Here is a 15,940-nt window from a genome sequence, read left to right as displayed (position 1 = left end):
AGGAGAGCTGACAGCATGTCATGGCTCTAGATGGAACCTGTGTGTGTGTGTTGGTGTGTGTGTAGGAAGAAGAAAGAAGTAAAGCTGGCAGGTATTACATGTCTCATGACAGTAATTGCTTGCTTGTGAATCTTGGCTTTACTATCTCCATATTAAAATGCCACTGAAACTTTTTTATTACAAGTGTCAATAGCAAAGCTTATCTGCACATGCTCGCTCTGAACCAACATGACGGATGTGACTGTGCTGATCCTGCGTGAGGCAGTGTTTTGCCATGGAAGCATAGCTAAGGCGAGGCCTGACTGCGTATCCACGGAGATGTGTTTCCGTGTTACCTGTGATGATGGCAGGCACGCCCCAGCCGATGGCATAATAGAACCTCATGGCTCCATAGTTGATATTGCGCTGCTCGGTCTGCATTCGGTAGATATGAAGACCCTCGACGAACATCCAAGCAAATGTAGACATGAAGAAGTAATGCAGGAGGATGGCGACGACGGTGCACAAGAACTGGAAGGAACAGAGAGAGAGAAAGGAATTAAAAACGTGGGGAAAGAAAGAAGAATTTAATATGACGGGATGCACATGGATGTGCAAAAAGAAGGATAGAAATAACAGCAAAGAGAAAATAAAATAAAAGGAGAGCAGTTAAAGCTCCATTTCTATACTGTAATGTGGTGCATTTATTTGTGAATTGCAATCACCTCTAGCATAACTTAGAATACAAATCACACAAACCAATAAAAACCTCACAATAAACTCTTAAAGTGAAGAAATGTTTTCTGAGGACGTTCTGATGAATTTACATATAAATAATGCAGAAAACAAGCATTTAAACTGTTAGAAATTACTGTCGTACTGCATGGAAAAATGTTGGAACTCATTTGTTTAAACTCTTTTTTTGTCTGACTTGTTTGTTTGGAGAGATAAAGCTGTCCTGCTTAGAATCACAGCACTGAAAAAGGCATTAATCCTCTGAGGGGACCGTGGGGCTAAAACCAGGAAGATAACCAAAACAACAGTGCTCAATTTAGGTATTTTTAAACATGGAGACTGTAAGGGAACTTTTTATTTGAAGCCTTGCATGCACACTTAAAAATATAATTGCTGCAACTTTAAATCTTAAGCAGTAAATCCTGCTTTGGATTAGGATCTACTTTGACTTCCTCCTTCTGCCAAAATCCTGAGGGTCGACTAAATGTTCTGTTTAATAAACTGGTCTCATCTGAGCCATTTCAACTTTTGACCAATTAGTGTTTCCTAAGATTAGACACAGTTTTAAACACTGACTGTTTCCAATTTTTTTTTTTGTCATACCATCCCAGTGAAAGTCTTTTTAAGAAGAGGACTGAAATGCCCTCTGGTGTATAAAACACATCCCCACGTAGCGTTGCTTCCCTGCTGCTCCTCCATGCCTGTAAGCTGGCCAAAAGAGAGTTCTTATACTTTTCTCTGATTTACAAAAAAGGATTAATTTGACTGTTAAAAATATTCTTCAATATGCAGAAAACATTGAGAGTCATTGAGGAAAACCTAAAGAAGCAGTGATGCTGTCTTGCTAAGAGCCTTAAGTATAATAAGGTATATTCTTTATATGTATACCGTAGTATAATCTGGTTAGAAGATGGCTACCTCAACAGATAGCCTGACCAAGCAGTTCATATCAATTACTATCAAAATTAAAACAAGAAAGGCTAAATTGGATAGTTATGCACAAAGTGCTTTTAAGAAGAAAACTTTAGCCCATATTCTACATTTTTGCAAAAGTGTATTAGAGTTAGAAAAACAAAAACAAAAAAACATAAAATTTCCAAGATATTAAGAACATTACTATAATTTGTGTGTTCTGATCCAATTCCAGTTATCGGATAAGAAAATTAGTTTTAGAGGAGTTCTGAGACATTCTTCAAGTTTTTAAATATCATTGCCTATTCTTGTGCGCTCTGCTCAAAAATGTTTTATAATAGGCAGCGCACGCTATATTGTTGGACAAACATAGGTTTTTATAACATTTTTCTAATTTGCCCAGTAAGAGAGACTGTAAGTGCCAAAAGCGTTTCAAAAAAATCGGATGTTATGTGGCAATTTTCTCATCATGGAATGTTTTCATTATGAATATGCTGGATTACTTTTAATCTGTAGACTAAATGAGTATAACCCATTGATAATTGGATTTATAAAATGGCTTCTGCATGCCTTCAAAAGTATGCTGTCGTAGCTCTTTTTAATATTTACATTTTCACATGCTGCTATATCTGCATTAATTGTGCTTTGGTGCTCACTGTGGCCATAAAATAAAGTTGGTGGAGAATCTAAGTTTTTTAACGATTTCTAACCTGTTCATTTTGGTAAAAATTTTATGCTTGTAATTTTCATGTGTTCTGATGTTAGGTGAAAACGGATAAAAAGGTTGCCAGAAACTCGATAGGTTTTTTTTTACACAAATGTATTGAAAATGATAATTTAATCCCATCTATGAAACAAGGGTTAATGATCATAACCCTGTCCTAGAAAGAAACCAACATAGCACACATGTTACTTTTCTGCAGGAGAGGAGAGTGGAACCAGAGGGAGAATGACACTACCTGAATGACTGGGCTTAACTCTGCCGAGACATCGATCTCTTCTGACTTTATTATTGGACTTCAAAGAATTGTCAGGAGGGGTCACAAGTTTACAACATACAGTACAAAGAGTTGTGCAGTTTTATTGCGAGTGGTGATCTGTAACCTACAATCACACAGCTGAATAAGGCACGAAATTTCCCTATCTGGGAGAACCATTTGTTCTCCCTGTTTGAAGTTGAAACAACCCAACGTTCCTGCAAGCCAACTCTTGATACAGGCCAAATGCCTGTAACTCAATACATTAAAATTATGATATTTACATTTTTTTACAATATTATTACCCGAACTAGCAAAAGATGTAAGATATATCGATCATCCAAGGTGATTACCTTAATTGAGGGTAGATAACAAATTATTCACCTTGATCTTCTCAAATTGACTGAAAACTGATTTGTGACAGATTATCCATGACAAACCAATCAGGATTCAGAAATAAATTTCAAAGAGAGACTTACGTATCCCTCAGATTTGACAGTAACACAGGATTTAACTGTGTGCTTCTAAACCTTTCTAGCCTCCTATAGCCTCGCCTTATATATGTTTGGGTAAAAGAAAGCAGAATGGAAAAATCTGACATTTTAAAGCAAGAGAAGCCAAGTGCAAATTCTTACTGAAAGCCAAGGATGACGTAAAAAGAAAAAAAAAATAGAGAGCAAAGTTGGCTGCAATACAGCCAGACGATGAATTTCACACTCCCACACACAAACGACTCCCCCTCCCCCAAAGAAACACAGAAATATGCACAAACTCATAAAAATGAATACACAGGACAGCTGCGAGCACTGACACGCTTTCCAGAGCGTAATGTTCATGAGTTAGAGAACATATTTTTCAGCTAGGAGGTACCACTCGCTCTGTAAGAAGCTTACAGTCCACAGCGTGGTGGGATACAGCTTAATTAATTGGATTTCACGCTGAGCGAGCACATATTTGAACTTCCCTCTCTGCAAGATTCACTGCTCTTAGAACACACTCCAACACGGGAACACGTGTTACGTAACAGACAGAGACGCAGGGGTTAGGAGAAACAAAAGGGAAAAAGAAACAAAGAAGAAAAAAAAAAATAGGAAGTCAGGGAGAACACGTACAGAAACAAACATGATTCAACTCATAACAAATTAGGATCAAACATTAAATGAGACTGAAAGAGATTAGCAATAATCAGTTTAGATAAAAACTTAGGATAAAAAGACAGAAATTAAAGCTTTCTCTGTTTATATAAGTATATATTTCTATACATCATATACCAATCATATATAATTAGTATGGAAATGTAAATTTCTCCAACATGACAGTTGAGTAACAAAAGAAGTTGTTGGACATCATTGGAAAATAAGGTTAAAAACGAAACCAAAGTCATCATCACCTGTTGTTCGGTCTGATTGACCCCGAGCAGGTACACCAGCTCTGACAAAAACATGGCCGCCGCTATGTTCGAGTGGATGCTCCTAGTGTTGGACTTTAGGCCACGGAGGCAAGACAGCGCCAGGACAGTGAGGAGAAGGGCCAGCATGGAGACACACAAGGAGGAGTAAGTCACCAGCGCCAGAGTCTCCAGATCCCCCTCTAACTGCTGCTCACACACAGTGGAAAAGACAGAAACATAAAGTGAAATAGAAGAAGAAAAAATAAATAATCATATACATAGTTTCATCTGACTTGCAGATATCTCTCTCTATAAATTGTGGTTTTTGTGTCATTTGAACACCAGCTAAGCCAGAGTGGGAGATTTTTAGAGACATAAAAAACATCTTTGACCTTAACATAAACCCTGTTTAGGCCTTTGGACAGGCATTGTCCTATAGGACTCTGTGTGGACTTCATGGTTTCATTCTGAAGCAGCAAATGAGCCCCATACCATCACACTTCCACTTCTGGGTTGTTTTGGTATGTTTGTTTATTTATTTATTTTTTTAATTTATTCTGAAATGCTGTTAGTTTAACTCTATATAGACTAGAATGTACACCTCACAAAAAATCTTGAAAAAAAAAGTTATTCTTGAAAGAAAAAAGACACTTTCAGTGAAATGTGATGGAGAGTTTTCTGTTATTTTCAGTCAGCAGAAGCTTTTATCTTGGAATCACCAATGCATGTCGTTTTTACTTCAACTAAGGCAAGGGTAGCCTGAAGTGTGTTTTAGATTGTTCTGCATTGTTGCGGGACCTCCGGGATGAGCTGTCTGTGTAATGTGGAAGTTATTCTGGAAGGGTTACCACAGTTCTGTGCCTTCATCCGTTTGTATCTCTCAGTGAAATTAAGGAGCCCAAAGCCTTACTCAAAGGTGCATAGCCCTGTATCTTCTATTCTATTTAACTGATTTCTTGATTCCCCCTGTCTGGCATTGGAATCACTTAAATACTCTGTGAAATTACACTTGGATATAAGAAAATAAAGTTTATTAAAAGTAAATTCATAATTTATCGAGAATGTCCTTTTTCAGTTAAACAATTGAATAGCAATTTCAAAACACACTAAAGCTATGATTAATTATATAGAAAGGCTTGACATGATGCCTTGTGTCTTTGCACTGAATACAAACGTTTTCCTCCTAATTTTTTTTAATGAGCTGAAACATTTAAAGATGTGATAAAAAGCAAAAATAAGATAAATATGTAAGGAGCAAAAACATTTTTCACAGCTCTCTAAAGCCTCTTTCCAACTGAAGATACCACACTAACGCGTTACTTTAAACACAGATTGACCCGCTTACAATCGACATTTGGCTCCCCTCCCACTGGCAAAAAAAAACAACCCTTGGCTGGCAGCTGCATGGTCTCTGTCCCCCCATGGCTGCTTGTCTGGTGAGACCTTCATGCTGGTTTAATGATGTTACCAGTGCGACAGAAACCAGGAAAGTCGCGAATAGAGAGCAACATGTAAGAAAGCCAGAGTGAAGCAAGTGTGCTTTTTTGGCTCTATTATCTGTCCCAATCCCTCTCAACAGTTCTGCTCCAAGTTTATTTAATGTAAAGAGAGTTGTTTCGGCTTGTTAGATCAGAAGCGTCTGGCGTGGTGTGTTCATATCCGTACGTTGTGCTCAGTGGTATCACGTAATTTAGAGGGTCAATCCGGGTCTGGTGTTCCAATAGCGTGCAGATCAGAGCCGAGGCGATTTTAATGTGGGTCGCTTGCGAAGTCGCTTGACCCGAGTAGACACGCATCAATGAGATGTAGCCACTGCCACTAAAAGCCAATTGTTCCCGGGTGTAAACTGTTTTTTTAGCCAGTAGGAAAGAGGTATTATTTCTTATTTAGTAGCAAACTATACACTGACACGCTCCACCCCACTGCACATGTAGTCTACTTTACAAAGCTGTCCACAGTTATATTCATGTCTTAATATGTCACAAAATCCCCATCATTTCTTCACATAAAAAAGCATTGTATTTTCTTCGAAAGGTTTCCCTTAATTTCTTAATATCGATTATGTAATGTCAATTATGTAATTGACAATGAATTAATAGTTAAATTTGTTCATTTAGTGGTTCCTTTAGTTACAAACATTTCTTAGAAGATTGTATTAAAGCTGGTAGTTAGAGAATAAAAGGACTACAGACTCAACTATTAGACTGATAAGTGTGTCATGGTGAACCCAGAGATAATGTCTGCAGTCAACTGCTTGCTAGTTTACAGAAATTACAAAAGGAGATATAATTTTAAACACGACACAGTGTTCATTTTTACCTCAGATTAATACAGTTGACAAAAACCTTAATAATAAAAAGTTTAATTTCAAGTTGGAGAAAGTTAGCCACAAGATTCCAACAGCCTGCTGTCTAACTATCCAAATCACTGGGGTGGTAAAAAGCTCAAAGTTTTGCCTTAAGCTTCAGAAATCTCCCTAAGATTTGCCCTGTGATCATCATTCTGCTTTTTTCCTCAGAGTATCATATCAAGAAATGACCCAGTAAGATGTTCAGATGAAAAGTAAATAGAAAATCAGGCACAGTTTTACTTAAACATTGATCTAAATGAAGTTTACTGCATGCCATATCATGAAAGAACTTATCATACAAATGAGCATTAAGTCATCATTTGATTTTAATATGTAAAGGTGTCTCACCTCTCTATGGGAGCTGTCCATCAGCACCCCGAAGGTGCCCAGTCTCTGGCACTGACAGCGGACATGAGAAGTATTCCTGTACACCACTATACAGTCCCTCACTGTCCAGCAGCCGCCGCTCTCATGTCTGCAAAAAGACAAGTTCAAATTTGCAACAAGAGTTCTTAAAAAAAAAAAAAAACATGGATGATATCTCCTTATAATACTAGAGGGAAATTTTTGGATTGTCTAAGGAAATTATAGAGAGCACTGAAGCCCAGCTTTCGATCCACTGAAAATGAAGTATTCTCTGATATATGCCTTATAGTACTGAGCTATCATTATTTTACATTTACACGAATGTCAGCCATGACCGGTCTGCAGTGATTAAACTGTGCTAGCTTCTTTAAACAGTCTAGAAAACCATGCTAATATATTGCCCGAATCATAGGGGGTTGCATGGTGGAGCAGTTGGTATCACTGCTGCTTTGCATTAGGATGGTCCGGAGTTCAAATCAAAACCTGGGGTCTTTCTGCTTTGTGTTCCATTTAATGCATGGGTTTTCTCAGGGTACCCCAGATTCCTTCCACAAAATATCACTGCTTAGTCTATTAATTGCTTTAAGCTAGATTTTGTGTTTACATGCACATTTTCTTTTTGTTTGTTTTTTTTGTTTTTTTCTGTGATGGACTGGTGACCTGTCCACTATGGATATAAATATAAAAAAAGGGTAAGGGTTTGGATACCTCACTGTTAAATGCTCTATCTATCTTCTTATACAGTCTTGGGCATTTTCAGGGTCAAATTGTTATCATAGCCATCCATAGTTCTGTTTTGGCGCAATGGCCTTACACTAAATGTAAAAGGAGAATTCTGGAGGTTTGATTGGACCTTAATGCTGTCAAATGTGTCCAATCCAAAGTGAGAGTTTGTTAGGCAAAATACCCTCTACACCAAGTCTCCTATAATCCAGAATCAATCGTCATTGCTTGAATCAAATTTTTTGTTTAATAAGAAAATTATTATAAATCCTATCTTGAAAAAGCATCAGCATCAGTGATTCCTACAATTTGGTGAAAGCACCACTGATTTACTTCATTGTAATAATTTGTAACCTTTATTTATGTAACTTTTTTAATTTATTTTTTATCATATAGTGTGCATTATAACAAACAACAGAAATAGGGAGGTGATACAGTTTGAGAAAGGAAAAGCAGAAAATATGCATAAACACAAACATGGAAGTAGCATAGATTGATCATTATCTTGTCGTTAAGAAAATAAGTGAAGAATGAAGTATGATCATACCTAAAGTAGTTGGATAAATAAAGTATGAGAATACTATATTTTTGTCTTTAACATAAGTCATATTATGACACAAGCTCTCATTAGTACGCAATACTTCAAATCAGTGTGTAACAAATTGACTATATTGCATTATTTATAAATTTCTTTAGGTGCCTTTAGTATGGAAAATCCCGCCCCAAAAATTCAACAGAGAATGATAAGGTGGTAAAATGCAGATGCAATGACAAAGACAGTCCTATGAGCTCACTATTGCATTAATTTGCTATCCAGTCCCAACATGGAAATCATTCATACATGTGTTGATCAGTACTCACGGACTGCTGTGGTTCCACTGCACACAAAGAGGCTTGCTGCGATTGGCTGTCTCCAGCAGTTTAAACTCCAGGAGTATGGGCTGGTCCAAGTGACCGCCGACAAACGTCTGGTTGTTGTAGACAGAGATGGTGACCACCGGGGAGTTCATAACCGGGTGTCTGGGAAGCCTGAGAGAAAGAACGGCATTTTCCATTAGTTTATTAAACTGACAAATTAATGTTTTATTTTATGTGGCAAACAAGTAAGGAAGCAGGATTTGCATTTAAGATTTTCATTGATGCAAACTGGAGGGCTCGATGCTATGTAATTAAGCCCAGAGGAGAGGTGAGAGACGGCAGACGGGAGAGAAAAGATGGCATTAGAAGACTGGAAAAAAAGAACAGATGTCAAGTACGGCAATACTGTAATTAGTGCGAAAGCAGTTTCTCCAGCAACCTCTAAGCCAGTTGACTCATATGTCCATTGGTTAACATTCCCGTCATTTATTATGAAGCATTCAAAAAGTCTACAGTTATTTTTCTCTAAATCAGAAATTTGCTTGATTTTCATTGAATCATGTTATTAAAGGTGGGGAGATTAACAAAGGATCCTTTTAAATAAACCAATGAAAGACAAAAAAATGAGATAGTTGGAGCCGTTGTCATTTCTCACACAGTAAATTATCAAAATGTTATAAAATTTTATCAGTTTTGGAGTGATTGATCCCACCTCACTCCTCTCCGGTCTGCGTGGTACTTTGGAGGCAAAGCAGCCCCAAGGCTGCGATAGATCAGCAAGATGACGATGGTGATGGGTGGGTCAGTCACTAAAGCACTGCGCCTAGCCGCAGTGTATTCCTTCGTTTGATTGGCTGAAATGCTAGCAGGGGCCGAGGCGGCACTCTGAGGGGGCGAGGCTGGAAAATAAAAGCCTGAGTCAGAATTTTTTCCTGCCTTTCAATCTCTGAAATTCTAGTGGTTTCATTTGTCATTCTTTACTTACGTTCTTTCTCTAAACGCTCTTTGTCCTTTCTGCTGTGTTGCTGTCGTTGTGGCACCAGGGCAGCAGGTGGTAGTATCACGTGTGTGTAAGGGTCCCATACAGCTTGACCACGGAACAAGGTGTTGTGATAACGTGGGAAGCGCCGCCGGACGTGGGTGTGGTTTTCCACGCGGTCCAGGTTCATAACTGAGGGACCGACAAATGAAACTGAATATTCTGACCGTTTTGGTTTTATATAGGACTGAGGCAGGGCATGAAGTATCAGGTAAACTAAAAACATATTTCTACTGTATGCATGATGGATTTACTTCCTCAACTGTCACTGACAGCTGTAAACAGAGACTGATCTATGAACATCGGTTACGGTCAACATAAAGTATTAGCTTCAGGCTATTTGAGCTGACATTATTACATTATAATACTGAAAAATATAACTTATGCTCTGCAGTCTTCTGCTACAACAACACATCTTGAGACAAGCTTTTTATTTATATAACCCCCCGGATCAGTTTTTACTCGTCTAAACAGTTGTAGAAACAGGTCTATAGCTTTTTCTTCCTCCCGCTTTTTCTTTGCAATTCTTTTTTGTTTCTCATCTGTCTATTTCTCTGAGGCTTTTGTTTATTTTTTCATCTCAGACTTGAATAGTACAATTCAGACTTTTTTGCATCTCAGCATCTCTTTTTAGCATCTGCAAAGCGTTTGCTTCTCCATCAAAAACTCATAGTTTTCTGTCGGTCTGCATTCTGGAAACGCCCTGCATTTGTAACGTTCGTATATCTCAGGCTATCAAGGACGCATTGGCAGTAAAAAATAAACTGTTATTGGCTATCTGTCAAAAAGAAAATAACCCCAGCAGCTCTGAACAGATCTGACTGATGGAGTATTTCACTATTACGCTCTAACTAAAAATCTAACATATTAATTTCAAGGGATTGTTAAAAAATAAAATAACAAAAAAATGCTTTGTATATCCATCAGCTGGTAAACTGAAGGAATTAAATAAATGCAAACAAAAGAGAAGCTACATTCAGTTCGGATCAATCAACCAAACTGTTCTTTAAAGCGGATATTTCAACATGTCTGCAGCTGTTTTTGTGTAAATATGGTTTCTTTGACTAATTCTAAAGGAGAGGTGATTTAATTTCCATCATTGTTCAATAAATATTAAGTTGGTTGGCCCCTATAGCAAAAAAAAAAAAGTTAGTAGATGAAATAATGTATGAAGAGATGGATTTCTTTCTCTTTATCTTTTTCCCATGGTATCTATCTCTCTTATTTGCCGGAGGGCAGAAAATGTCTGCATATGTGTGAGTTGGAAAGAGCAATCCAGTATCAGACATGTCTACTGGTCCCTCTCCTGTCACCAGTCATTTTATTTCTATGCCCACCTACTGAATATCTATTTCAGGCTTCACTTTATGATCCTCTGAATTCATTTTGGACGTGTTTTAACTTGACACAAACATTTAATAAAGAGAATAACAATTCTGATTTAAAAAAAAAAAAACTGAAAAGAATCAGTGACATATAACTAAGGTGTGTTTTATGAAGGTAAGACTTGAAAAAGTTTGAATTTGTGTGTCTGGCTGCTACCAATAAACAGCCTCTATAGCTCTGTGGTACAGATTAGTGTTTTTATTCTTAATGTGCATAATTCAATGTCTGGATTTATACTATGAATCTTTAATTGCAAATTGATTTGTCAATTGCTTTCCAGTTTTAAGTGATAATAGATCCTATTAGTGTATGTCTGTAACATGTTTGCATTCATGTCTCGTGTTCCTCAGCGTGCGTGTGCGTTTGGCATCTGTTATTCTGAATGGTGCATTGGCCAGAGCTTCAGCGCCTCAGGGTTTTTGTGCATGTGCTCATAGAATTAGCTGCTATGTTTGTGTGGGAGTGTGAAATTCAGTCGTTTTGTGCGGCTGCCAAAGACTCCGGCTGTGCCATCGTCATTTGCATTAGCGCTCTTCATCTCCCGCTTCACATTGAGTCATTTTGGGTGATTTCACAGCAGAGATTTGAGGAATTATAAGAAAACCAAATCAAATTCTGTTAGGATTGAGATTTCACAACTGACTCATTCATTTTTATTTGTTTTAAGAATGCTGTGTGTGTCTGCCAGTAAGAGTTAACATCTTCTTACCTATGTTGGGTGAGACCAAGGCCACAGGGTTGAGGTAGGTAAGTTTCATGTTCTGGGCCAGGTTCTTGGAGTACTGTTCCAGCAGCTCCGTCAATTCAGCTGGACCACCACCGAGAATGTGATTCTGACTCTGAGCAAGAGCCCGCCAAAGTCCTGATGTACCGGGGCCCAACAGCACGCTGCAACCTCTCAGGATGTTCTGGAACCAACAGAGGGATGAACAATATAAAAATGCAGAAATAAATAGAGGGTGCAATCAAATATGAGTTGGGTTTTGATTTTGTCCTGCTACAGCCACAAACATCTGTTCATTTTAATTGGTTTTTAGTGTGAGAGACGAAGACATGGTAAAGAAAAATAGTTAAATTGTAGAAAAAAGTAATATTTGTCTAAAACCTAAACATTTTCAACACCATGTACCTCCTTCTCTGGCTATAGAATATCTCTACAAGCTTTTCTGTAAAACAGCTCAGGATCAATTAGTCGACAATTTTCAACTCTTGCTGCAGATTCCTCATTGGATAAAGATCTGTACTTTAACTGGGCCAATCAGAGACATAAATACGATTTGATGCTAATCATTTCATTATAGCTCTGACATAAACACATAACCTTACATAAACCATTCACATAAACCTCAATGCTTTTTACAGCTACTGCAGGTTTCTTTGAGGAACATCTTGTATCTTTCACAGACCATATTTCCATCTACCACATCCTCTGACCATGCTGGAGAAAAAAAAACACACCCTCACTGTTGGAGCAGTGCAGTGCAGTCTTAGTTTTATATTACATTCAGGGCGTAATCTCCCATGATTTTAAACAAGAGGTGCTAAATTGTACGTGCACATTTTATTTGATCTACAAATTTAGCTGCATAAATGTAAAGACTTGCAAACCAGTTTGGCTAAGCGCCATTAAAATGAGCAGATGGCATGCTCTACAGACAGTATGAGTGGTCATAAAAGAAAGATGAGGTTCAAAGCCATTAAGATGGAGGTAGAAATTATAGTTATTGAAAAAAAATAAAGCTTATTCTAAATAATTTTTATACTGCCTATATTTATATTCTAAAAGCACAGAGAACAGGTTATGATTAAGAAAATAAAGGGAGAAAAACCTCCCTGTTGCAATAATATGCACACATCCCCGTGAACCCCACCTCCCTCCAACTCTCCTACATCCCTATGTCTCTTTGCTAGCTATATTTAAGTTCAGTCATTGCTTTTAGATTTGGTGTAATTGATTCAGTTGCTTCCATTTAGCTGCATTAATCTCTGCCAGCCTATCGACTATTTTTCCTTCCTTTATTGCTATTTCTGATGGTCCAAGTATGTTTACATGCACCCAGAATCTCTCTCCATCCTCTAACATTATACCAAAGCCTCATTCACTGCCACAATGACCGCAGATATTTTCGCGTGTCAGTTTGTACCTGACTCTCCAAACCAAAAATATCCAAAGGCTGCTGCAGCAGTTGAGTTTCTGATTTTGATATCCCTTTGCACGTGGTAAATGTTTAAATTTGCATATCACCCACCCATGAATTTTCATGGTTGGGCCATTAGATGCTGATCAGTATATTGATGAAGACAAAAGCACAAAAATGGTTTGCACATGTTTTCTGTTGAATTGTGAATGCAAATCACTTCTTTAAAGATCTGAACTGCATGTCCAAATATCTGTTGTAAGACATTTTAACCTACAAAGGATAAAACACATAGGGTTCTACACGCAGGCCAGAAATTCTGATTCTGTCTAAAAAACTTTTCTACAAATAAGAGGGGTCGACAACAAATTACTTGTTGTCACAGTCTAACGTAATTCCTATTCCACTCCCCTCACAATGGTTATAGCACAAACTATTAAGGGTTCTAAGATCTCTGACCATAAAAATATTATTCTGCTTGGAGCTCCTATGAGATCTATTTGGATTCCCTGATTCTCTGTTTCCTGTCTACCACGTCAAGTTAACTGATGGCATAGTGGACTACTCCCTTTTCCTTTTCTAGCCTCAGCTTAGAGTTTCTGGTGAATCATGTTGCTCACTCTTATTTACATTTTAAATCAATTAATTCTAGATGTAGGAACTTTATCATATAACTTAGACAAATTAATAGCCAAACAAGCAGTGAAGTAGAGCTGCAACTAACTATTATTTAGTAAATTGATTAATCTGTTGATTATTTCTAAGATGAATCGATTAATAATCAGATCACAAAAGGTTCCTTAAAGTCTATTTTTGTAAGGAATTAAACCAGATCAAACTTGATCTTTTCTACCTGAGGAGTTCTGGATAGAGGGCATTGACGGATGAAATTTTTTATCATAAAGGCAAAATATTTATATATATTCTTACAATTTTGGTATAGCTACTGCTCTATCAGCTAAAGGCATGTTTTAGTGTCTCTATACTCAAGTTAACAATTAATCAATTACTAAATCAGTTGACGATTATTTCAACAATCTATTAATCTCAATTATTCCAATTAATTATTTCCGGGATAGTTTTAAGTAAATCATCATGTGATATGGCCTGATCTCACCACATTCTGACTTGATAAGCTGAACCAACAGATTTTCCCGTTGGACTATTCTAAACTCCTGCAAATTTAATGTTGATCTCCTTCTGCTTCTCTGATTAACGCTCTTCATACCGAGCTAATAGGTTTGGCTGGATAGGATTTGTTTAGCATGCTCCTGTACAATACTCTACATTTTCTGATGCTTGATTAAAAACATTGTCTGTGAGATCCTAAAATCCTGAAATATTGTTTTATACCTGAACCATGCTTTACCATCGATAACTTGTTTCCTGGCCTGCCTGCTGTTACTTGCCTTTCATGATGCTGTTTTTGTAATATATATGTAAAAAAAAACTTCCATCCGTCCATCCGTCCATCCATCCATCCATCCATCCATCCATCCATCCATCCATCCATCCATCCATCCATCCATCCATCCATCCATCCATCCATCCATCCATCCATCCATCCATCCATCCATCTTCTGTCATGCTTATCCCAAGCGGGGTCACAAGGGATGCTGGTGCCTATGATTTCCATTTAACATCAGTGTATTTAGCTGTTTTACCAAGACCATGGCTTACAAAAAAATGTTAAGTATACAGGCATAGGAATTTTCTTCAGAGCCGGCTTCACCATTAAATGTGATGCCTGTCATGTCTTTTCATGCTGACCCTGGATAGAAGCCTGTAAGAGACATCAGAGGCCACAGCCTTACACACTGCTCTGAAAGAGTAATATATTTGAGATTCTTTGCAGTCAGTCTCCCTCTACTAAAGCTAATAAACTACTCCAATGTCATATGAGGCTCAAGGGAGGAGCAAAAATACATAGAGCAACTTCCAGACAAACAAGGGAAATTACAGACAGTGCAGACTGAGAGGAAGGTGGTGAACCGTTCAGGGAATAAGGCAGGGAGTAGAAAAATTAAACAAAAATAAAGAGATCCTAGAAAAGAATGAAGGCAGGCAGGAGAGATAAAATGGAAAAAATAAAAACCAGCAAAGACAATCTTTTGAGGTATGGATAAAATATATTACTTCTGAAGATTTCCCACTTTTTGGTAAATCATTTGACATTGCTTAGGTGTAGCTTTGTACACTGCAAAAAATAGAAATCTCAATAAGTTATTTTTTCTTAAAATAAGTGTGTTTTTCCTTGATTTGAGGAGGTAAGTAAGACACTTTGCCAATGGAACAAGACAATTTCCTTTTAAAATAAGAAAAAACTATTTTATCGTCTTATTTCAAGTAAATATTATCTAACTATCTTATTTTAAGAGTAGAAATACTCATTCCATTGGCAAATCATCTTATTTACCTGCTCAAATTAAGGCTAAATATACTTAATTTAAGCAATTTTTTACTGATTTCTGGATTGTTTTTGCAGTGTAGGCAAGATATTGTTTTTTTATATGCTAATTCCCCTTCTTCCCAACTCGAATATGGTTTTGAGAACGTGATAGATAGGATTATTTATATTTCTGCTTACAGTGCAATTTAAATACTCAGAGTCTTTAAGTTATCATACTTGTAGTGTCTAGCTAGATCCAGAACCGGGTCGCAGGGGCAGCAGTCTCAGTAGCAGTCTGTCTGCAGACACCTCCTCCAGCTCTGCTGGGGGAAACCTGAGGTGCTCCCTGGCCAGCTGAGAGACATAGTCCCTCCAGCATGTCCTGGGTCATTCCATGGACCATCTCAGCCTCTCCTGAAAGACCAAGTTCCTCACCCTATCTCTAAGGGATTACCAAGCCACACTATGGAGAAAGCTCATTTCTCTCTCTGAGAGGGCTTTGCCTTTTTGCTAAGGTCTTTCTTTACCACGACAGATCAGTGGAGCGTCGGCATTACAGCAGCAACACCAATCCTCTCAAATACTCTCAATCCTACGCTCCATTCTCCCCTCACTCCTCAACAGGACCCAAAGATCCTTGAACTCCTTCACTGGAGACAGGAACTCTCCTCGAATCTGAAGGGAACAAGCCTTTTTCT

The 15,940-nt window shown here is 37.7% G+C and overlaps 1 protein-coding gene across 2 annotated transcripts in view; it reads right to left on the bottom strand.

Annotated features, from left to right (window-relative positions):
- The window catches only part of celsr3 (cadherin, EGF LAG seven-pass G-type receptor 3), a 153,726-nt gene that overhangs the window by 16,583 nt on the left and 121,203 nt on the right, over positions 1–15,940 (bottom strand). For both annotated transcript variants that reach the window (XM_038293860.1, XM_038293861.1), the window contains 7 exons: positions 11,425–11,623; positions 9,276–9,461; positions 9,003–9,189; positions 8,294–8,461; positions 6,692–6,818; positions 3,994–4,200; positions 336–510 (listed from right to left, as the gene is read on the bottom strand). In XM_038293860.1, coding sequence (XP_038149788.1) covers positions 336–510; positions 3,994–4,200; positions 6,692–6,818; positions 8,294–8,461; positions 9,003–9,189; positions 9,276–9,461; positions 11,425–11,623 — 1,249 coding nt within the window. The remainder of the gene's footprint in view (positions 1–335; positions 511–3,993; positions 4,201–6,691; positions 6,819–8,293; positions 8,462–9,002; positions 9,190–9,275; positions 9,462–11,424; positions 11,624–15,940) is intronic.

This window comes from Cyprinodon tularosa, unplaced genomic scaffold, assembly GCF_016077235.1.
Source record: "Cyprinodon tularosa strain WSP-4 unplaced genomic scaffold, ASM1607723v1 ctg330, whole genome shotgun sequence".
Lineage (NCBI taxonomy): Eukaryota > Metazoa > Chordata > Actinopteri > Cyprinodontiformes > Cyprinodontidae > Cyprinodon > Cyprinodon tularosa.
Note: the sequence above shows the minus strand (reverse complement) of the source record. Positions and strands in the feature narration are given on the sequence as shown.